At 33.9% G+C, this 25,584-nt stretch overlaps 1 protein-coding gene across 14 annotated transcripts in view; it reads left to right on the forward strand.

Annotated features, from left to right (window-relative positions):
- The window catches only part of FER (FER tyrosine kinase), a 476,299-nt gene that overhangs the window by 131,607 nt on the left and 319,108 nt on the right, over positions 1 to 25,584 (forward strand). For all 14 annotated transcript variants that reach the window (XM_089909164.1, XM_089909159.1, XM_089909160.1 and 11 more), the window contains 2 exons: positions 259 to 378; positions 22,747 to 22,869. In XM_089909164.1, the coding sequence (XP_089765290.1) occupies positions 259 to 378; positions 22,747 to 22,869 (243 nt within the window). The remainder of the gene's footprint in view (positions 1 to 258; positions 379 to 22,746; positions 22,870 to 25,584) is intronic.

The following is a 25,584-nucleotide window of genomic DNA, read 5'->3' on the forward strand; positions in this document are numbered from 1 at the left end:
ATCTTATTTTATACTCATTACCATTGAGGAAGAAATAAAGCAGGTTAATATCTGTATTCTACAAATGAGGAAGCTAAGCTGAAATTACTTGACTAGATCTTTGAGGCCTAAGGTTTAGTTTGATTTATTCTATTTGTTTTTACTCTACTTTGTTAACATAATTTTAAATAAGAACAAATATTCTGCCTTTGTTATGTACTAAGACATATTATGATAGTACATTCATATTGATAAAAATTATTTGGCATACTTTACTAGAACGACGGCTGCTAAGGAGCAAGAAATTGAGTTTGATACTTCCTTACTAGAAGACAATGAAAATCTACAGGCAAATGAGATTATGTGGAATAATTTAACAGCAGAAAGTTTGCAAGTAATGTAAGTATTTAGAAAATCTGAAGCTTAAATATTAGTGTTACTACTTATAGTTAAACTTTATCAGATTTAAAATTCTAATTTTTATTTTCTTGGAAGTAATGAAAAGTAAATTAAACATGAACTGATCTTTGGTCAGAGTGAAATGTTTTGAGAAATATGTTAACTTTACCCATTATCATCATTAATTTCAGTAATTCTGAAAATCAAAATTCTGTGTGATGTTACATTCATTTGCCCAGTTATTGCTGATATCTTATATTGGAATAATACTTTATTGTTTCCAAAATTTATAGAAATTTTTTTTATCCCATTTCATTCTCTAAGTAGCAGAACCATTTTGGAAATGAGGACAATGAGTGTTAGAGATAAGAAGAGACTTACAGATGTCAGAAGCATTTAGTATAAAAATTTGACTTTTGAGTTCTTTTCTCTTTATAAGCAGAAGTATCTTCTGTTATAGGCTATTATATCAATTCCTTTTTCACTTTTTGATATTATTGCATAAAATTTTAAAAGACTTTTAAGAAATCTTAATGTGTTTTTTGTCCTTTTCAAACATTTAAGGCTATTAACAGTACATTTTAAAATTTAGGAAGCATAATTAAGGCATTCTACTTTTAAAGTATATTTAAAGATATTTAACCTCTCTGCTGATTTTGTTCAGGAGCAACACAAAGAAACTTATATTTATTAATAAGTGTTGTATGTACCTATACCTGTGTGAGAACTACAGCCAGAAATGATTACATACTTATTTTCTTTTCAGTATTGGATATGTTATATCATCTGACTTATTGAAATTTTACCTCAAAAGACACAGCCGAAAGTTCCTATCTATGTAATTAAGCAATCTCCCTTCTGTTGTTCAGTGACGTTGCAGTGTTACAGATAATTAAGTGGTAGGATCCTGGGACTAGCTCTTGGTAAGGGGTTTAATGTATTTAAAGTCGGCCAGATGGAATGAAGAAACTAACAAATGCTTGTTGAATTACCTTGTCCAAGATGAAGGCTTAATAGTTACCGGGGAGTGACCCTTGATGAGAGGAATGGAGGCATGGGAGTACCCTGTATTAGAGGGTCTTTTTGAGCAGCCATAATGCGATTCTTGAAGCTATTTCTCAAGTTTTAAGACCCTTCTCAGGAATCTCTCTTTGACTTTAGGTATACTCTTACAATGTCAGCTATCTCTAAACCAGTGGTTCTCACCCTGGGCAATTTTTGTTCCCAGGGAACATTTGACAATGTCTGAGACATTTTTATTTACCAGTTGGGAAGGTAGAGGCCATGGATGCTGCTAAGCAGCCTACAGTTCACAGGACAGCCTCCAACAACAAAGAATTATCTGCCAAAGATGTCAGTAGGGCCAAGGTTGAGAAACTCTGCTCTTAACAATAGTGTTGAATGCATGTCATAAAATAGATGGTAGAGTTTCTCAATTCTTGGGTAGTGACAAATTCCATTCCTTAATTCCTGTGCTGCTTGGTGAAGGAACATGACATAAATTACTCTTGTTTTTTTAAGTCATAATATTGACCCCAAATAATTCATTCATTTATTCATCAAAATATATTTACTGTGTGTTTAAGGTTGTAAAGTTTAATACATTCAAGGAGTTTATGCTACAATTGATCAATTTAATTTAATACACCAAGAAGGAATGAGCATATAGATATTGGAGTGTTATGAGGTAAAATTAAAAATAGCTACCTGTTATAAGCTTATGTAAAATAAGAGATTTTGTGACCAAAGAAGAATTTGTTTTATTGCTTTTTAGGGTATAATTAGAGCAAAACTAATTATACTCATAAATCATTATTTCTTAATTGTGGTGATGAAGCAATGAACAAAAATACAATAAATTAAAGGTAATAAATCTTTGATAATGTGATAGATTTAATTGCTTACCTCTTACTGAGGCAAAACTTTAGCTGTATTTTGTGGAACAGTGTCTAAATTCAGGATATGAGTTTAAGATTAGACTTTCCTCAAGAATTTTATTCCAAGAATGAGTTATTCAGTGTGCCTGTTGGCACTTCTAAAATATTCTAAATTAATTCCATTAAAACATATATGTATGTATATGTGTATATATGTGTGTATATATATATTTTAATGTAAGAGGAAAATCTTTCTTTTTACCATAATGTTAGTGTATTAAATGTAAACTTATATCTTTTCTTTCCTGAGGTATTGATTTGATAATTTTGTTGCTTATGTTGGAATATTCGGTGCAATAGAAATGAATGAAACAAATGAACACATAGTTTCCAGAAAAATAAACACAAATGACCAGTAATCCTGTGACAATGAAAGAAATATACATTTTAAAAAAAAGAAGCTATTTCAACTACCAGCTTGGCAAGGATTACGTAATTTGATAGTACCCAGCGTTGTGTAGGATATGGGAAAATAAGCCTTCTTATAAAGTCTTGGCAGAAATGTAAATTAGTATAACCTTTTGGGAGAATAATTTGGCAATATACATCAAAATTCAACTTGCAAACCTTTTAACTTAGAAATTCCACTCCTAGGACTTTAGCATACAAGTACTCAAAGGTACATGTACAAGCTTAACATATTGAGTTGGTTGGGTCTGAATCCTAACAGTATGGCTTATTACCTTTGTGAAACTGGACAGATTATTTAATCCTTTTATGCCTCATTTTCCTCAAAATGTAAAATGGTAATAATAATGTCACCCAATTCATAGTGTTGTTATGAAGATTACATGTATGAGTAAATGTGGAATACTTAGAAGAGTCCCTGGCACATAGTAAGTTCTGTGTATTAGTTTTTTTTTTTAATGGAAGTATAGTTGATTTACAATATTATATAAGTTACAGGTGTACAATATAGTGATTCACAATTTTTAAAGGTTATACTCCATTTAGTTATTATCAAATATTGGCTATATTTCCTATGTTGTACAATATATTCTTGTAGCTTATTTTATATATAATAGTTTGTATGTTTTAATTCCTTACCCCTATACTGTCCCTCCCTACTTCGGGCTCCCCACTTGTAACCACTAGTTAGTTCTCTATATCTGTAAGTCTATTTCATTTTTTGTTATATTCACTAGTTTGTTATATTTTTGGATTCCGCATATGAGTGATATCATACAGTATTTGTCTTTCTCTGTCTGACTTATTTCACTTAGCAAATACCCTCCAAGTCCATCCATGTTGCTGCAAATGGCAACATTTCATTCTTTTTTATGGCTGAGTAGTATTCCATTGTATATATATATATACACTGCATCTTTTTTTATCTATTCATCTTTGATGGACACTTCAGTTGCTTCCATGTCTTGACAATTGTCAGTAACGTGGCTGTGAACATTGGGGTACATGTATCTTTTCAAATTAGCATTTTCATTTTTCCAGATATATACCCAGGAGTGGAATTGCAGGGTCATATGGTAGCTCTACTGTTAGTTTTTTGAGAAACCTCCATACTGTTTTCCATAGTGGTTGTACCAATTGACATTCCTACGAGCAGTGTACGAGGGTTCCCTTTTTCCACATCCTTGCCAACATTTGTTATTTGTGTTCTTTTTTTGATAGCCATTCTGACAGGTGTGAGGTGGTATCTTATTGTGGTTTTGATTTGCATTTCCCTGATGATTAACTACGTTGAGCATCTTTTCATGTGTCTGTTGGCTATTTGCATGTCATCTTTGGGAAAATGTCTATTCAGGTCTTCTGCCCATATTTTAATCAGGTTGTTTGGTTTTTTTTTTTGATGTTGAGTTGTATGAGCTGTTTATAACTGTTGGATTTTAACCCCTTATTGGTCATATCATTTGCAAATATTTTCTCCCATTCAGTAGGTTGTCTTTTTGTTTTGTCGATGCTTTCCTTTGTGATGCAAAAATCTTTAAGTTTAATTAGGTCCCATTTGTTTATTTTTGCTTTTATTTCCTTTGCCTTAGGAGACAGATCCAAAAAAGAATTTCTGTGATTTATGTGAAAGAGTGTTCTGCCTGTATTTTCCTCTAGGAGTTTTATGGTTTCCTATCTTACATTTAGGTCTTCAATTCATTTTGAGTTTATTTTTGTACATGGTATTAGAGAATGTTCTAATTTCATTCTTTTATATGTAGCTGTTCTGTTTTCCCAGCATCACTTATTGAAGAGACTGTCTTTTCTCCATTGTATATTCTTGCCTCCTTTGTTGTAGGTTAATTAACTGTAAGTATGTGGGTTTTTTTCTGGGCTCTCTATTCTGTTCCATTGATGTATGTGTCTGTTTTTGTGCCAATACCATACTGTTTTGACTACTGTAGCTTTGTAGTATAATCTGAAATCAGGGAGCATGATTCCTCCAGCTCTGTTCTATTTGTTTTGGCTATTTGGGGTCTTCTGTGTTTCTATGTATTGGTTTTTGTTCTTTTTTTGTTTTGTTTTGTTTTTTTGCGGTACGTGGGCCTCTCACTGTTGTGGCCTCTCCCGTTGCGGAGCACAGGCTCCGGACTTGCCGGCTCAGTGGCCGTGGCTCACGGGCCCAGCTGCTCCGTGGCATGTGGGATCTTCCCGGACCGGGGCATGAACCCGTGTCCCCTGCATCGGCAGGCGGACTCTCAACCACTGCGCCACCAGGGAAGCCCTGTTCTTGTTTTTTAAATTACTGCTTGGGGTGGTTTTGTACGTTAAGGACTCTGAGCACAATGCTTAGGTTTTTCAGGGGCCTTTGGCTGTGTTTGAGATCTGAAAGATTTTTGTTAGTTCCAAAATATGAAAAGAAAACTGTTACAAGGTATAATACTATGTCATCTTCATTAATTATTAAATTTGGTATATACAAAAACATTTCAAACAATTTGTAGGTTAAACTTTCTCACTTATTAATATCTGTGTATGTACGCACACACACACACACACACACACACACACGCATATAGTTTGGATAGAGGCCAAGGATTATACAGATCTCAAAACAGTGACAAAACACTGGAAACACAATAAATATTCATCAATAAGGGATTGGTAAATGAATTATGTTAGGTCTGTACTAACCCCACAATTTTCCCATATTATTCAGGTTTTAAATAGAATAAGATAGGTTTTAATATATGCTTGTATGGAAAGATCACCAGAGTATATGATAAGAAGCAAAAACAGGTTATAGAATAACATTTATGGAATGAATCTATTAATAAAAAAGTACATTTATGTTTGTATATACATAGAACATATTTAGGAATGGAGGTGAACTGAAGGGGTATGTAGGGAAGCATGTTGGGGCCAATATTTATAATAATGTTAAATAAATGTGGTTTTATTTCTCATCTGTTTGCAGTTTTATTTGAAAACTTATGTTAGCATGACTCTCTCCAGAATATTAGCTATTTATTTTCCTTCCCATTATGTTAGTTCCTTATCCTTTCACTAAGCATTTTTTCCTTAGTCACATTTCTTTATGTAGTTTTAGAATAGAACTCTCTCAAAGCTCTTTTTGAAAATGTTAATATTTTATGGCCTGTGCTTCCTTTTGTTCTGTATTTTTTCTTAGCCCATCTAAAAGCTCTAATGCATTAATAAAGAATGGTATTAAGGAAAACTTCAGAAACATTTTTCTTTTTGTTTTGCATTCCTTTATGTTTGTTTGAGTGATCAGTGACCCTATCCTTTGTGAAAGGTTACATTTGTTTGGAAATGAGAATCATTAATTTTTGACTTCTGGAGAATTTTTCCATAAATAGAAGTCATGCTGGCAATCTGTCAGACTGCTGATTAGTAGTGACTATGAAACAAAGAAAAAAATTGGATTACATTTCTCTTGGACTCTTCAGAATTCTTGGCTAGATGTCAGATGTTGTGGGTGATTTATTAACATCTTTGTTGAATGAATGAGTGAATGAAGATGGTTTTATGGAGAGATTTCAGGGAGTTTCTGAATAGTGAATCTTGTCTCTGGCTTCATATTAGGATCACTTAGGGAGCTTTAAAAAATGCTGATGCCTGGGACCTGACCCAAACCAATGAAATCAGATTTTCTGAGAGTTAGATCTAGGCACTGGAATTTTTTGTAAACTCTCCAGGTGATTTTAATGTGCAGACAGGATTTAAAAATCTGCTGTATCCTGTTAAAACTTTTTGTAGAAATGTGTGTTTTACTTTCTGGGGGGAGGGTGTGTGCAAATTTTTAGAGGGCTTCTTAACCCAAAATGGCTAAGGACTACTGCTCTAGTTGAATATCTTTCATATTTAAACAATGTCTTTTTTGTTAAACTTTTCTAACTTATATTCCTCAAGTTGTATAGCATTACTGGGGAAAAATTAGCATTTTTACAGTAGTCTAATGAGAATTTCTTTTTAACTCTGTTTTTCTTCTGATCTACCATACTTCTGGACTAGTCTTGACTTGTAAGGTATTTGAAGTTTAAAGAGATGCCTTTTCCCTGAGGTTATCTCTTTCACTTTGCTAGTCATAAAAAGATACCTGTGAATTTTTTCTTTTTTCTTTTTTTTTTAGATTCCTAAATATAGCATAAAAATAGTTTTCATTAGCAAACACTCATAAATTTAATAGTTTATACTCTTGGTTGCTCTTTATTGTATCATGTAGAGCTTTCACAAGTAAATGCATGAGATTCTGAGATTATTACACAATTAGTATTTATATCTAAAACAAGATTATGCAGTGTTGCTGCCTGCCCCCTTTTCAGATTTGATGGAAATCTAATGATATAATAATAAATGACAAAGTTACTGTATTTACCCATCTAAATATGTGCCACAAAGCATTTTTATCATATGCTCATTATTTATCTATCAGCTATAATTATAAAGGTAATACACCCCCCCCCCCCCGCACACACACACATATGGAGAGAGAGAGAGAGGAATTCAACTCAGCTATTTGTAGGTTGTTTGTTTATCTCCTATTTACTGGAAATGTTTTTGCATGGTAGATCACTATGTGGTAGAGGGCTATTTCTCAGCCTCTGATAATTTCTAGCACCTGAGATCATGCATATGCCACGACACATGCGTTCAGGTTGTATTACCTTCAGGCTTGAATCTGAGGTTGCTTCCTTTGTCTCTGTCATCTACGGCCTCTCTCCTTCCCCTCCAGCACCCCTTTGACATCTGCCTCATTTTTGGATCACCCTTCTTTGCCAAAGGCTGGAAGAGGTACTATATTTTATTGACTTTAATCATCCATTTATTAAGATTATATATGCAAATATTTCCTCTCATCTACTCACTACTTAATTGACTAATTGAAGACTCAGTAATTTTAGTTCATCCAAATAACTTGAAAAAAAGTCAGGTCTATAAAATTTGGAACATTAGAAGAATATATTTAAGTGTCTGTTGTGTGGGTTTTGGCATTTTGGATAGACGAGGCATCAATTTGTGATCTATTGCAAACTAAAAGCAGGGTAAATGGAGTTATGAATCCATAGTTTAAGTGAGGCAAATTAAAGGTAGCAAGTTGCTCCAAAATATGAACATTAACATGTCTGCCAAAAGAGGAATTTTGATTAATTTTAGTAAAATGGTAGAGAGTAAAGGTCTTGTTTAGTTCTTTTGTTGACTCAATTTTCTAGTTTCAAATGAGGTCTCTTTATCATAAGTTGTTATTATCTATCAGTAGGAAATATATTTGAATTCTAGAAGACTGTGTTTAGCTCTCTAGCCATATTCTAAAGTAAAGCCCAACCGCAGGCCTCATGTTTCCCAGTACATTTTAAAAAATTTAAAGTCAGAACATGTTTAACTTTTACAGTGGAATATAAATAAGATCTCTTAATTGAAGAATGGTAATTCTCTATGTGAAAAAGTGATTATCTTGGATTTTTTGAGATATGAGTTAGCAAACTATAGCCTGTAGGTCAAATCCAGCTAACCACTTGTTTTGAGCAGTCTATGAGCCAAGACTGCTCATTACACTTTTAAATGGTTAAACAAATCAAAAGAAGAACTATATTTTGTGATATAAAATATAGTGTTTATATGTTTATATGAAATTTAAACATCAGAGTACATAAATAAAGTTATATTGGAACACAGCCATGCTAATTCATTTACCTGTTGCCTATGGGTGCTTTCCTGCTACAGTGGCAGAGTTGTGACCATATATGGCATTCTCATCACTTCACACTGCTGCTTGGCATACTATAAATCACAGTGACATGGTTATAATTCAACAGTGTTTTGAATGCCACACATATCATTGTACTACAGCATTTACTTACTTTTAATTATCAGTGCATGCATGTCATGTCAAAACAAGAAAAGAAGAGAAAATGGATTTTGGATGTCACACTTTAAGACACAGTGGAGTGTGGATTATTTTGTTATTGAATTAGATGGCAAAGCATTGTGTTTATCATGCACTGGCACTATGGCTGTGCTATAATAATAAATGTTGACATTATCAGACTAAACACTCATCTCAATATTACTGACTCACAGGAGAGCACTAGTCAGAAAAATTAAAAAAGTTAAACTGGAATACCTCATCACAGCAGACTTCCTTCAGAAAAATAAAATATGAAAATGTGGATGAAGCCAAAATAAGTTTATGGGTGGCTTATTTGTTTGCCAAGCAAAAAAAGCCATTTATCAGTGGTAAATTAATTAAATAGTGTTTTACTGCAGTAACTGAAGAAATATGTCGAGAGAAAATAAGTTTATGACCATTACTCTTTCAGCAAGAACATTTGCTTGAAGGGTTGAAAACATTGGGGGCTAAATCATTAGTAAATTAAAAAAACACGACAAATGATTTCAACTAAAGAATTACTTTTGATGAATAAATAGCCTGTGTGGATCAACTACAAACAAGAATATTTTCATTGAAGTTGAGAAAACACTAATTCAGTACAAACTGAAGTGGAATCTGTTAAGATGTAATTTTACAACTGATGTTGTTAAAAATATGTGTGTATCAGAAGACGGTTTAGTTGAACAAATTTACAAAGCTTGTGAAAATGTTAGGTGTTTAAATCCTGTGGTTATTCATTGTATTATTCAATAGTAGGCACTTTGTGAAAAATGTTGTAATCTAATCATATGGTTATTGAACCAATAATGTCAACAGTGAACTTCATTTGCTGTCCTGGACTTGACTATCATCAATTTCATGGATTTTTGTCAGAAATTGAAACTGAATATCCTGAATTGCCTTATCATATAGGACTTTGACGATTTAGAACTGGTAAAGTTTTATTGTGATTTTGTTTGAGCTCAGAGTCATGATGAAAATTTTTTTAAAAATCAGAATATCCCTTTCACCAATGGAGAGACTTTCACCAGTGGACAGATCATCCAAAATGAAAATAAATAAGGAAACACAAGCTTTAAATGATACATTAAACAAGATGGACTTAATTGATATTTATAGGACATTCCATCCAAAAACAACAGAATACACATTTTTCTCAAGTGCTCATGGAACATTCTCCAGGGTAGATCATATCTTGGGTCACAAATCAAGCCTTGGTAAATTTAAGAAAATTGAAATTGTATCAAGTATCTTTTCCAACCACAGCGCTATGAGACTAGATATCAATTACAGGAAAAGATCTGTAAAAAATACAAACACGTGGAGGCTAAACAGTACACTACTTAATAACGAAGTGATCATGGAAGAAATCAAAGAGGAAATTAAAAAATACCTAGAAAAAAATGACAATGGAGACACGACGACGCAAAACCTATGGGATGCAGCAAAAGCAGTTCTAAGAGGGAAGTTTATAGCAATACAATCCTACCTTAAGAAACAGGAAACTTCTCGAATAAACAACCTAACCTTGCACCTAAAGCAATTAGAGAAAGAAGAACAAAAAAACCCCAAAGTTAGCAGAAGGAAAGAAATCATAAAGATCAGATCAGAAATAAATGAAAAAGAAATGAAGGAAACAATAGCAAAGATCAATAAAACTAAAAGCTGGTTCTTTGAGAAGATAAACAAAATTGATAAACCATTAGCCAGACTCATCAAGAAAAAAAGACTCAAATCAATAGAGTTAGAAATGAAAAAGGAGAAATAACAACTGACACTGCAGAAATACAAAAGATCATGAGAGATTACTACAAGCAACTCTATGCCAATAAAATGGACAACCTGGAAGAAATGGACAAATTCTTAGAAATGTGCAACCTACCAAGACTGAATCAGGAAGAAATAGAAAATATGAACAGACCAATCACAAGCACTGAAATTGAAACAGTGATTAAAAGTCTTCCAACAAACAAAAGCCCAGGACCAGATGGCTTCACAGGCGAATTCTATCAAACATTTAGAGAACAGCTAACACCTATCCTCAAACTCTTCCAAAATATAGCAGAGGGAGGAATACTCCCAAACTCATTCTACAAGGCCACCATCACCTTGAGACCAAAACCAGACAAGGATGTAACAAAGAAAGAAAACTACGGGCCAATATCACTGATGAACATAGATGCAAAAATCCTCAACAAAATACTAGCAAACAGAATCCAACAGCACATTAAAAGGATCATACACCATGATCAAGTAGGGTTTACTCCAGGAATGTAAGGATTCTTTAATATACACAAATCAATCAACGTGATACACCATATTAACAAACTGAAGGAGAAAAACCATATGATCATCTCAATAGATGCAGAGGAAGCTATCGACAAAATTCAACGCCCATTTATGATAAAAACCCTGCAGAAAGTAGGCATAGAGGGAACTTTCCTTAACATAATAAAGGCCATATATGACAAACCCACAGCCAACATCGTTCTCAATGGTAAAAAACTGAAAGCATTTCCACTAAGATCAGGAACAAGACAAGGTTGCCCACTCTAACCACTCTTATTCAACGTAGTTTTGGAAGTTTTAGCCACAGCAATCAGCGAAGAAAAGGAAATAAAAGGAATCCAATTCGGAAAAGAAGAAGTAAAGCTGTCACTGTTTGCAGATGACATGATACTATACATAGAGTATCCTAAAGATGCTACCAGAAAACTACTAGAGCTAATCAATGAATTTGGTAAAGTATCAGGATACAAAATTAATGCACAGAAATCTCTGGCATTCCTATACACTAATGACGAAAAATCTGAAAGTGAAATCAAGAAAACACTCCCATTTACCATTGCAACAAAAAGAATAAAATATCTAGGAATAAACCTACCTAAGGAGACAAAAGACCTGTATGCAGAAAATTGTAAGACACTGATGAAAGAAATTAAAGATGATACAAACAGGTGGAGAGATATACCATGTTCTTGGATTGAGAGAATCAAAATTGTGAAAATGACTCTACTACTCAAAGCAATCTACAGATTCAATGCAAACCCTATCAAACTACCACTGGTGTTTTTCACAGAACTAGAACAAGAAATTTCACAATTTGTATGGAAACACAAAAGACCCCGAATAGCCAAAGCAATCTTGAGAACGTAAAACGGAGCTGGAGGAATCAGGCTCCCTGACTTCAGACTAAACTACAAAGCTACAGTAATCAAGACAGTATGGTACTGGCACAAAACAGAAATATAGATCAATGGAACAGGATAGAAAGCCCAGAGATAAACCCATGCACATATGGTCACCTTATCTTTGATAAAGGAGGCAGGAATGTACAGTGGAGAAAGGACAGCCTCTTCAATAAGTGATGGTGGGAAACCTGGACAGGTACATGTAAAAGTATGAGATTAGATCACTCCCTAACACCATACACAAAAATAAGCTCAAAATGGATTAAAGACCTAAATGTAATCAAATGTGTCCATTTGACGCTATCAAACTCTTAGAGGAAAACATAGGCAGAACACTCTACGACATAAACCATAGCAAGATCTTTTTTGACCCACTTCCTAGAGAAATGGAAATAAAAACAAAAATAAACAAATGGGACCTAATGAAACTTCAAAGCTTTTGCGCAGCAAAGGAAACCATAAACAAGACCAAAAGACAACCCTCAGTATGGGAGAAAATATTTGCAAATGAAGCAACTGACAAAGGATTAATTTCCAAAATTTACAAGCAGCTCATGCAGCTCAATTACAAAAAAGCAAACAACCCAATCCAAAAATGGGCAGAAGACCTAAATAGACATTTCTCCAAAGAAGATATACAGACTGCCAACAGACACATGAAAGAATGCTCAACATCATTAATCATTAGAGAAATGCAAATCAAAACTACAATGAGATATCATCTCATACCAGTCAGAATGGCCATCATCAAAAAATCTAGAAACCATAAATGCTGGAGAGGGTGTGGAGAAAAGGGAACAGTCTTGCACTGCTGGTGGGAATGTGAATCAGTACAGCCACTATGGAGAACAGTATGGAGGTTCCTTAAAAAACTACAAATAGAACTACCGTATGACCCAGCAATTCCACTACTGGGCATATACCCTGAGAAAAGCATAATTCAAAAAGAGTCATGTACCAAAATGTTCATTGCATCTCTATTTACAGTAGCCCAGAGATGGAAACAACCTATGTGCCCATCATCGGATGAATGGATAAAGAAGATGTGGCACATATGTACAATGGAATATTACTCAGACATAAAAAGAAACGAAATTGAGCTATTTGTAATGAGGTGGATAGACCTAGAGTCTGTCATGCAGAGTGAAGTAAGTCAGAAAGAGAAAGACCAATACCGTATGCTAACACATATATATGGAACTGAAGAAAAAAAAATGTCATGAAGAACCTAGGTGTAGGACAGGAATAAAGACACAGACCTACTAGAGAATGGACTTGAGGATATGGGGAGGGGTAAGGGCAAGCTGTGACAAAGTGAGAGAGTGGCATGGACTTATATACACTACCAAACGTAAAGTAGATAGCTAGTGTGAAGCAGCCGCATAGCACAGGGAGATCAGCTTGGTGCTTTGTGACCGCCTGGAGGGGTGAGATAGGGAGGGTGGGAGGGAGGGAGATGCCAGAGGGAAGAGAAATGGGAACATATGTATATGTATAACTGATTCACTTTGTTATGAAGCAGAAACTAACACATCATTGTAAAGCAATTATACTCCAATAAAGATGTAAAAAAAAAAGAAAAGAATTTCCCTCAACCATTGTTATTGAACACTAAATTCTAAAAGCTTTGGTAATTAGCTATGTAATGAATTAAACCTAAAATTACAATATCATTCTGTGCTTACATATAGAACTAATACTCCAATAATGTCAGGATGACAACTAATGTTGTTTGAATCCCAGGTAATGTCAGGCAGTTTTATATACTTCCTGTAGTGTCAAACATTAAAACATGAAGCCAGATCACCATTCCCACCAAATTTGTAGCTGATGTATTTTTTGAGCTCAAACTACATTTCCAGGAGTGAATTTTGGACTTCGGTACAAATATTTTGACATTTCAAAATCCATTTAACTGTGCAGTTGAGGAATTCCCATATAACTTTCAATTAGAAGTGATGAATCTGGAACGTAATGACATGCTGAAAAGCATGCAATATAATTTTATAAATGCTTGCTAAGCAATAAATATGCTCAATTAAAATATGCTCATGGATTGATACTAGTATTTGGCAGTACCTATCTTTTCAAAGTGAAATACATAAAATCTCATTACATATCTTCATTTACAAGTGAATATTATAGTGGATTTTGTTGATAAGCACTAACTTTGAGTCCCAGTGAAAGGAAGTAATAGCACCCTCGAAAGATTTCTGTCCTTATTAGTAGATTGGTGTTACAATAAATTGTACCCAGTTATTATTATATTTTGAATTTGTCGATAAAATATTTGTGAATATTTTTTTCTCTTTTGCTATATTAATACTTATATAATATCCTTGATTTTGCCTCATGGGGGCAAAGCCTAAAATATTTACTCTCCAGACTTTTATAGAAAATGTTTGCTGACTTTTGTTGTAAGGAATGACACCAATTTAACCCACTGGAATGTCTGAATCAACCTTATCAATTAATGGAATGACAAATAATGCAGTACTCTCACATGTTAAGCAGGACCTCGGTTTTTGTTATGTCTGTTTTTGGCTGTTTTCATTTATAATCTTAACTCGATTTTGGTCTTTGTTTAAACATATACTGCAGTTATATTGGATTGTGTTAGGGGAATACTTTTTGAGTGAGTGAGTTGGGAAGATTTGGAAATATGTAAAATGTTAGAAGGCAGATGATATGTTAGAAGGACAGTTTGGTCTTAACCAAATAAATCATGGAAGGCAGGTGGATTTTTTGTATTGAGGTGGATTAGGTTGTATATTAGGAGAAATTCACAACTTTTGCTTGGTTGGTTAGGAGCCATCCTCTTCGGTTTAATCTGTTTAATCTTGAGAAAAGCTAATAGATTTGTGACATGGGAGAGAAGGTCATCCATAAATTGCTATGCTGCTGCAATTGTATTTTAAGAAAGAGTTTCCAAGAAATGGTTTATTTCTTCAATTTATGTGGCAGTAATAGAGAAGAAGAGTTGTCAGAAAAGTTACTTCAGGCAACTGTAACCCTTATTCCACTTGGGTTTTTATTAACCCAAATGTCACAATTAATGTGACAGTATTAGGAATTTGCAATTTATAATTTTTTAGGAAGTTGGGTCTCTTTAAGAGTGCTGTATGATTTAAATAATAATAGCCAATGGTTTGAAGATATACAAAGTATTGTTATAAGTATTAGAAGCTTGTTATTATCCACAATAATTGCTTTAAGCTTTTGTATCTTTTAAATACAACCAAATCTTTAAAAATTTTCTAACTAATACATGTGGGTGATAAAACTGCAAAATCTTGCAAAAGGGTATAGAGTGAAAATCAAAGTTCTCCCTTTTTTTTTGACCCTATTTCAACCTACTAGTGTGAATTCATGAAAAAAGTTTATGTATCTTTCCAGAATGTATATATAAGCATATGAATGTATATAAATTGTATTCTTAAGTGGAGTCATTCTATACATACTCTTGCATCATCTACTTTTCTTAACATATATGAAATCTTCTTAATAGTGTACAGTGCTTTCCTGCTTTCGTGTATGTAACATAATTCATTTAATTTAGTTATTTATTGGTGGACATTTATGTTATTTCTACTGTAGATTTTTTTATTGCCAGCGGCAGATGCAGGTTCTGTCGAGCCTGAAGCTTACAAAATTTGGAGGGGAGGAACATCTAACAGAAAAACTATACAAATTTGCAAATATAAAATTAAGTATGGGGCCTTGGAATGTATCATGCAGGTGTGGTTTCTGAAGGTTATGTGTCATTAGCATCATAGTAAATTCACCTTTGGTTATTGCGAGTATAAGTTGTGGCACAGTAAACATCCTTGTATTTACAGCTTTGTACACTTGTTGAAGCATATATATTGGATAAATTTTGTGAGGTGGAATTACTAAGATGGAGAATATTAGTTGTTAAGATCATGGACTTAGAGTTTAAGCTGCCTGGGCTCTAGTACCAGGTCTTCCACATACCAGCTCTGTGAACTTGGACAAGATCCTTAATCTCTCTGTACTTCAGTTCCTCATATGATAATGAAAATAATACTAATAGTTTTGTTATAAGACTGATGTGAATTTAAGTGCTATTTCTAAAGTGCTTAAAACTGTGCTTGTCAGTCAGTACATGTTAAGTATTATGTCAGTTTTGTGAGTTTTTTTTAATGAGATAGTGTCATTTTATGACATTTAAATATTTGCGTCATGATTGTTTAAGTATACCATGATATCTAATTTAAAATTTTAAATAAGCCTTTTGAACTGTTACTGTTATATTTGTGTGCAGAACATATACAACAATGACATCGTAGTGAATAGTTCTTTGAAATTTGCAAACTATTTTTATGTTTATTAAGTCATCTATATATAACCTGTATATACTGGAATGTTTTACTCTTAATCCATTCCACTCCAGGTGGAGAAAAGGGACAATATTTTCCCCATATAATTCCATTCTTCTAAATCTTCTTTGTCTTTTGTACTTTGAATTTGCAACCATGGGTCTGTAGAAATTTAGAAATATTAAGAAATTTTGACTTCAAAGGCTTATCTTTGCTCAATTTTTTATTTAAGAAGACTTTGCATAAAGCTCTGCTATGCTTTGTTTGCGCTAAGGCTGTAAAAGATTAAAGCCTGAAGAAGAGGTACTATTTTTTTTGACATGATCAAGAGTGAGATAAAGTAGAGGAAACTAATATTATTATTCCTTTTTCTGTGATCTTCTTCTCCTTCCTTTTTTCTTGTCTTCTTTCTTTCTTCCTCCAGCCTTCATTGCTCAACGTAACAGGTAGTAAATTCTAGCTAACATAACAGACCTGCCAGAGAACAGAAGTATTACTAGCTCTTCTAGGCCTTTGTTTTAACTTCTAGTACCTTTCCAGCTCTTTAGAGAATCTAATAAGCTGGTGGTAGGTTTCTTTCTCTTTCTGGGTTAAAATTGTTTTAGCACAAATCAGAAATTTGAAAAGAAATCAGGAGTACCACCTCATTCTTCTCACAAATGAGCTGACATGTGTACGTCACAAGTTTAGCATAAACAAAACTTCGTATTTAATTCTTCATTGAAAGCTTATATGATATTTTTCAGAAGGCTGAATGATTGCTAAAGGAAGTAGAAAGTATTAGCAGATTTGGATTTTAATATACTTGGCTAGAATTGCCACATGCCAGTGGTCTCTGATAGAGGGAGTTAGGCAGTCTAAGGTGGTTTAAACAATGGATCAGGACTCTGGGCTTTCACCTCATTCCTCCCTTCTTACCCCATTTCAAAGTAAAAAGAGGGCAACACTACAATTAACTAGAGTAACTATGATGCTCACCACAATCAACTGTCTTCCCTTGAATTTTTCCAAGTGATAAATATGAAGAAATCAATAGTAAAACTCCCCATTTTTTGCTTCCTTTTAGATTTGTGGTGATATTATTACTGTCATGTCACATCAAATCAACATGTATGTGTATGTGTGTGTATATGTGTGTGTATAGAGACATACTGTTTTGTTTGCATCAAGAATAACAAAGACATGCAAGCTTATGTTAATTTCTCATGGAACCGAAATTCTTCAGATTTCCAAAAAGTTAGAGTTCTTGGAAATGACACTGTTAAAAGGGAAAAACAACTTTTAATTATGAATGGCTCCTCTACTTTCAATGTAGCATTCTTGCAATTTCTTTACTTTACTTGTCCTTAATTAGGAATAATGTATAAATAATATAACCTGTTCTTGAGTTTTATTTAAAATACACTCAATCCTACCTCTGCCTTGGGAGCAATGTTAACTTTTGCATCCAATGTTAACAAAATATTCTTTAAAAAAATAGAAGACAATTTTTTTTTTCTTTTTTTTTGGCTGTGCCATGTGGCCTGTGGGATTGTAGTTCCCCGACCAGGGATCGAACCTGGGCCCTCTGCAGTGAAAGCACGGGGTCCTAACCACTGGACCGCCAGGGAATTCCCTAGAAGACAATATTTAAAGTTACTTTTCGAAAAATATTTTTTACGAAACTAGTAAAATTGGTTAATAATATACAGTTACATTTATAGGGAATATACTATGCTTCCAAATCCATGTTAGGAACTTTAAAACTATTCATCATAGTTACAGGAACCCTTTAAATTAAGTATTAATTTCTGTTTTATTAGGGAAGAAAATGGAAGTTTAGAAAAGCCAAGTAAATATTGAACATGAAGGTGTCTGCTTCTAGACCTGTTGTCTGTTATACCAGAGTAAGGTGCTTTACAAAATGCAGTAGAGGTGTAGAGTTATAAACACAAATAATTCTCTTAATCTGATGTAGAAAGGTAAAGTGATTAGCTTGATGATAAAATGTTTGCATGAAAGGAGTCAGCCCTGTACTAATGACATCTATATACAGAGAACTAAAGCTTCCCTCACTGCACCACTGCAGTAGGGGTTCATATATCAGTTTAGCCCATATGGTGGGTGAAAATCATAAATTGTGCTGTTCCCACATTGAGGTAGCTCTTTGGTTTCACACTCTAGATAATTGAGAATGATTGGAATCAGGAGAGCCTTGGGAGTTATTAGGGAATTGCAGAGAAAAGCTTAATGTGTGAACTCATGAGAAAAACAAGACATAGAGAACTGAGTTGAGCACATACTTGCAGAGTGTGCAAGACACTGTGCTAAGTGTAAGGGATGTGCTGTGAAGAGTAAGCCATGGTGCCTGCATCTTACAGTTTGGTGGGACTATGTATTTATTTCAGGATGGAGCAGAGAATATGGTACAGTGAGAAGAATTGAGAAGAAACTAGGGAAAGAAACAGTAATAGTCAAAGAGAGGAAAGAAGAAGAAGAGAGGGTTGGAAGAAAAAAGGTCGATGTCTCTTCTACTAGAATGTAAGTTTCCTGAAGCCAAACTTGTTTATTGTTGTATCCCTAGTGTCTAGGAGCATGCCTGACACAAGGTATGCTCTTAGTAAACACCTGTTTAGATGAATGAAGGAAGAATTGAGAAGAGAGGTGAATGGAAAATTGAGCAGGAAGAAAAGAAGAGAATAGAGAAAGGTATAGGAGAGAGAAGTAAAAGAACAGAGGAGAGGAAAGTGATAAAGAGAGGGAAAGAGCTTTCTACCAAATTCAGCTTTGATGCAACATGGCCAAGGCAGTGGTGAGAAGCTTGTCTTTATTACCTCTAGACTGGGGTTGGGACGGGTACAGAGGTAGGGTCCTGTGTTCCAGACTTTCATGCTGATTAAATGAGATTATATATAGGGCAGAGTTTTATAAAGAGCAAAGCATTATGTGCGAGTGTTATTTACTTATGTATTTATAGTTGTTAATAAGTAGCTTGAAGCCAGAAGTTGAAATGTAGGTTTCTTGAGAATGACCTCTAATTTTAATACAGTAATGCTTTCTGTGTCTAGTAGTCAGGATATGAACTATTCTACAAAACTGAATTTTCCTGATAATCAAAGCTTATATTGTCATCAAATTCAACAAAATAATTTTACCAGATTTGATGTATGTCTCTTGTAAATATATATATATTCTTAAAAAAATACCTATCTAATTTAACCTTTCCCTTATGATTCTGGATCATTATTATAAGCATCATTGATTATGTTTTGCTATAATATATTACTGCCCTCAGAAACCTGTTGAGATTTATTATGTTGCTTAACTCTTAACATAGATGAAGTAATCTGGATTACTGTTTTTTGAGTTCTTCTGATTATGTCTCATGGGTTTTCTGTCTCTTCTGTCTCTATTACCTATTATTTAATAGTTTAAAAATCAAATTAATTTTTGTTATAAGAGATTTAACTAATATAGATAAATATAGAGTAAAATACAAGAGGCTTTTTTGTCCTTAAATCACTCTCTATTCCAATCCCAAACCCCTCAGAGTGACGATGAAAGTTTGGTTTGTAGTAACCTGTTTTTTCTCCACACATAAATACATACATAGTGTATTAATCTGCTATGGCTGCCATGATAAAATACCATGAATGGGTGGATTAATCAACAGCATTTACTTCTCATTGTTCTGGATGTTAGAAGTTCCAGATCAAGGTGCTGGCCAGTTTGGCTCCTGGTGAAATTATTTTCCTGGGTGTAGACTGCTGCCTTCTTGTGTACTCACATGACCTATTCTTTGTCTGGGATTGGAGAGAGAGACAGCATGAGCGAACCCTCTGGTGTCTCGTCTAAGGACACTAATCCCATCATGAAGGCTCCACCCTCACAAACTCATCTAACCCTAATTACCTCCCAAAGTCCCTCTCTCCAAATACCATCACTTTGAGGGTTAGGATTTCAACATATGAATTTTGAGGGAATACAATTCAGTCAGTAGCACATATACACATACATTTACTTCAGTATAAATGGAACCATGCTATATGTATTTTTCAGCATCATGCCTTTTAATTTAAGACTTTGCCTTGGAAGAATGTTTTATGTGTGCACCTCATTCTTTTTAGTGACTATATGCTCTGTATCTTAAATGGATTAAAATTTATTCAGCTATTCCCCTGTTGATGAACATTTAAATATTTTTTCGTTTTTTATTTTATAAACAGTGTTATAGCAAACATCTTCATATGGACTGATTGTGTGCACTTTGTATTCTGGTAAGACAGATTTTTAGATGGTCAAAGAATATTCTAATTTGAAGTTTGAGAGACAATTCCAAGTTGACCACTAAAAAATTTGTGCTAGTTTTGTCACATCAATAGGGTATGTGTCTTCCTTCCTTCCTCCCTCCCTCTCTCCCTCCTTCCCTATATTTTGAGTTGTTCTGATTATGTCTCATAGTTTTTCTACCTCTTCTATCTCTATTACATATTATTTAATAGTTTAAAAATCATATTCATTTTTGTTATGAGATTTAAATAATATAGATAAATATAGAGTAAAATATGAGAGGCTTTTTTGTCCTTAAATCACCCCCTATTCCAATCCTATACCCCTTCCATCCTTCCTATATCTTCCTTCCTTCCCTCCTTCCTTCCTTCCTTCCTTCCTTTTTCTTTCTTTCTACAATATTGAATATTATCACTTTTTCATGCTTGTCAATTTTAGTAGGTGAAAAATAACTTACTATTCATTTAATTTGCAGGGTTTTTTTTTTGTGGTTCAGGTTGTAAATATTTCCGTGTGCTTACTGGTCATTTGAATTTTTCTTGATGAACTTCCTGTTGTGTTTTTTGTCCATTTTCATAGTAGGTTGACTTTTTTCTAAGAGTTTTTCTACATGAGCTTTTGCTTGTAATTCCCAATGCAAATATTTCTTCGAAGTTTGACTTTTACTTTTGACTTTATTTATCATCTCTTTAACTTTAAATAAATTCAAATATTCATATACTTGGGTTATTTAATATTTTGTATATTTTGGGTTTCATGTCTTGCTTTAAAAAGCTGAAGATAAAAATTTTAATGTGATATGATAGCTGTGTACATATATTTTATGATTATAGAAATTTTATTTTTCCTTTTTGTAGTTGAACTATAGTTGATTTAAAATACTGTGTTAATTTCAGGTGTTCAGGAAAGTGATTCAGTTATATATATATATATATATATATTCTTTTTCAGATTCTTTTCCATTATAGGTTATTAAAGGATATTGAATATAGTTTCCTGTGCCATACAGTAAATCCTTGTTGCTTATCTATTTTATATATAGTGGTGTATATCTGTTAATCCCATACTTCTAATTTATTCCTTCCCTCCCTTTCACCTTTGATAACCATAAATTTGTTTTCCATGTCTGTGAGTCTGTTTCTGTTTTGTAAATAAGTTAATTTGTATTATTTTCTAGATTCCAGCTGTGTGTGTTTTCGTGGTAGAAATATTTCTATTCAGGACCAAATGCATTTTATGTGACCAAAAATTGTCTGGTCTATGGGTACATATTAATTTTACGTATTTAATTGTACTAAAATCTATATATTAATAAAAAATACCTCTATTGTAATATGTGACAACAGAAATAGTTTATATTAAATTACCATGTGACTGAGCCTTACTTTCTTTTCTTTAAAATAAGGATAACAGTATCTATCTCATACGTTGTTGTGAGAACTAAATGAGATAACATATGCAAATAATACTAGATGTTATTTACTCAGATGCCTCCTAAGTACCATTCATTGTTTATACATTAGTGTATTTCGTCTTCAAAACAATGCTCTGAAGCAGGTATTACAGTACCCAAAATACTAATGAGAAAATAGATCCAATGAGCTTAAGCAAGTTGCCCAGGATCTCAGATAAAAAGTGGCAAAGCCAGATTCTAAATACATGTTATTCTGAAAACAAAAATCGTGTTTTTTTCACTATATACTCTTGCTGGGAGTTGACAGGTATTTTTTACTTTAGTCCTTTTCTCTTTCTCTGTTTTCAGTTTCTCTTTCTCTTTTGCTGTTTGATGAATAAGACTCCCTAAAACAGACTGTCCAAGAGTACTCACTGTGATTATTGAAATGTTCTTTTCTCTGTCCAAAGAGGTAGCCATTAGCCACATGTGTCTGTTGAGTGCTTGAAGTGTGGCTGATGGAACTGAAGAACTGAAATTTTACTCTTAATTAATTAATTAATTAAATTTATATATGCATTAACTTTTTTTAAACATCTTTATTGGAGTATAATTGCTTTACAATGGTGTGTTAGTTTCTGCTGTATAACAAAGTGAGTCACCTATACCTATACATATATCCCCATATCTCCTCCCTCTTGCGTCTCCCTCCCATCCTCCCTATCCCACCCCTCTAGGTGGTCACAAAGCACCGAGCTGATCTCCCTGTGCTATGCGGCTGCTTCCCACTAGCTATTTTACATTTGGTAGTGTAAAATTACATGCGACTACTGTTTTGGACATTGCAACCTTAGATATATGAATCCCTTTTTTTTTGTATGTATAAAGTGAGTGTAATTAATGTATTGATTGATAATGAGGAAACTGTTCATTCTAGGTTGAAAACTTTAGCAGAGGAACTTATACAGACACAGCAGATGCTTTTAAATAAGGAGGAAGCTGTCCTGGAGTTAGAGAAGAGGATTGAGGAATCTTCTAAGACTTATGAAAAGAAGTCTGAGTGAGTAAAACAAAAATAATTTGAAGGAAGAAAGTTTAATTGATGTAATTTTACAGAAGTACTTCAGTTACATGGAATTATGGATGTGTAATTTCTAGAAGCTGAAATTTCATATTAAGTATAAAACTGTGTATGGTTGAATTACTTTCTTGGACTCTAGAAGAGTGATTTTGTGTTTTTATCAATATAGTATATTGATCATATGTCTCAATGTTTTAATGGTTTGACTTATTTTCTGAAAAACCCTGTTAAAACCTGTCTTTACTCCCCCTCATCAAAGTCTACCAGATTCACTGTGACTTCCTTGTTAAGAAAGTGACAGACCAGTATTATCTAGAAACTGGTTTAGATGTTAGAAGGAAGCAAATAAACTTACTAAAAAAGAGCAGTCTGTTTCACCTATAAAAATCCTTCTGATATTTGCTGTGCTGTTTTTGTCTTACTGTTGTTTTTCTTGCTGATTTCTGGGTCTGTAAATATTTTCATGGATCCTCTGACATAACTTGTTTTTCTATACTCTTGTTTTTACTGATTTCAATAATTATGTTTTCTACTGTATTAAGGTTTAAATTTTGATCTAAAATTTAAAATTTCTAATCTGACCTTGGTCATTGTTTGCATCTCTAACAGGGGTTACTGGTATGGTTTCTCTAATCCTAGACTAGAATATATAAATTTCTTGCTATCATACTTTCCCAATTGGTGTGATTTGTCAAGACTTTCAAGGATTGTGATGTGTAGCATTTGTCTGGTCTATACTTGCTCTTACTTTCTACACAACTTTTCAAATATTTTCTACTTCTCTCAAATTTCTGATCCTGTTATATACCCCATCATAGTCAGCAGATGGACCTCTCCTACATTATAGAAAAAATTAGAATCATTAGGTGGCAAGTACCTTATTTTCTAGATATTTTAGATATCGAAATGCACCACGTTTGTACCCATTCTCTTTCCTTACTTCCATAGAGGATCTGTTCCTTTTCCTGTCTATTTCTTGTGCCTATTTTTATATCTCATCATCTCTTACTTTCCCAGAAATTTTACATTGTCTTATATATTATGTTCACCTTTTCTTCTCAACTGTGTCCTGTGCTCACTTTTTAAATATTCTTAGGTTTTGACTCCTGAAAATAATCTCTACCTTTCTTACCACCCTAGATAACCTGTCATTAATCTTCATCTTTTTCCTCAATTACTGTCTTTGCTTTCTGTTTTCTTAGTCAAACTTGTTCTAAGAGTGCTAATGAACACTCATTTCCTCAAGTCTCACTTAGTAATTAACCCACAGATATCTGGCTTCTGCCCTGTCACTGTTGAAATAGGTAGATATCTATAAGATCATCAATGACCTTTATATTGCTAAATTTAGCAATGATCTTACTTGACCTCCTCACAGTATCTTTGTTGACTTCATTTCCCTTGGCCTTTGGGACCAAGGTGACAGATCTTGCTTCTCTCTTTCTGGCCACTCCTTTGTAAATTCATCCTCCCCACTCAGCCAGAATATTTTGGAGTTACCCAAGGCATGGCCCTAGGCTATGTCATTCTCCTCTCTGTACTCTGTCTCTAGGTGATCCCCTGAAGATGACTCATGTATATTACTCTCGCTCAGATTTCCTCTCTGAACTCTATGGCCGTGTAATCAGTTGCCTACTTGACATGCCTCCTTGGATGCCTTAGAAGTACACTAAATCTCTCATATCTAAGGCTGAATTAAAAATCCCCTCAAGGGCTTCCCTGGTGGCCCAGTGGTTGAGAGTCCGCCTGCCGATGCAGGGGACACGGGTTCGTTCCCTGGTCCGGGAAGATCCCACATGCCGCGGAGCGGTTAGGCCCATGAGCCATGGCTGCTGAGCCTGGGCGTCTGGAGCCTGTGCTCCGCAACGGGAGAGGCCACAACAGTGAGAGGCCCGCGTACCGCCAAAAAAAAAAAAAAAAAAAAAAATCCCCTTAATATAACCCAACCCAACGCAACCTAGTTCACTCTTAGTATTTTTTAAAATTTCAGTGAATGGCAACACCATCTATCCTATTTTACAACTCAGGATATTAGGAGCCTACTTCTCCCACTTATACTATGGCTTTTATTACAACTTGGTGTTAAATGTCATATTGAAATTGATGAGCCTTTTAAAGGCGAGAACAGGGAAATTTGAGTTACTCTGCATATTCCTTTAATAAATCTGGAAATTTTCAGTATTGCATCAACAGAAGATTCTACTGGGATTATAAAAATAAAATTTATCAACCATTGCACGTATAAAGTTAAAAAAATTATCTTTTGTTTTTCTCTATTTGCTAGTAAATCTCTTCAGATGACCAAGCAGTTGTACGTTTTACAGTTTTGTACATGTGCGCATTGTAAATGACTCCTGTTTTATAATTTAGCAGATATAAAGAAATACAGTTGGTTAGCTGACCCTCTCACCAGCATGTCTGAGTTGCTGGGGGAGGCAATCTTTAAGTGTTGTCTTATCCTGGAAGTTGTAGATTCTTTGATTTTTTTGGTATGTTCTCTTGACTCACATCTTCGATTCTCTCTTCATCTACATAATCAGTGTGATCCACATTCCCCCACCTACTTGTATTTATCAGAAGATGAGAATGGGCATAGAGGAGAGGAAGCTTAAAGGGTGGTGGACATATGGAAAATAATATCTCTTGAGTTTGTACGCTGTTCCACATACTATGCTAGATGTTTTATATATGTTA

This window comes from Delphinapterus leucas, chromosome 3 (genome assembly GCF_059928025.1).
Source record: "Delphinapterus leucas isolate spDelLeu-1000000601 "Yukka" chromosome 3, BTC_Dleu_Yukka2, whole genome shotgun sequence".
Taxonomy (NCBI): domain Eukaryota; kingdom Metazoa; phylum Chordata; class Mammalia; order Artiodactyla; family Monodontidae; genus Delphinapterus; species Delphinapterus leucas.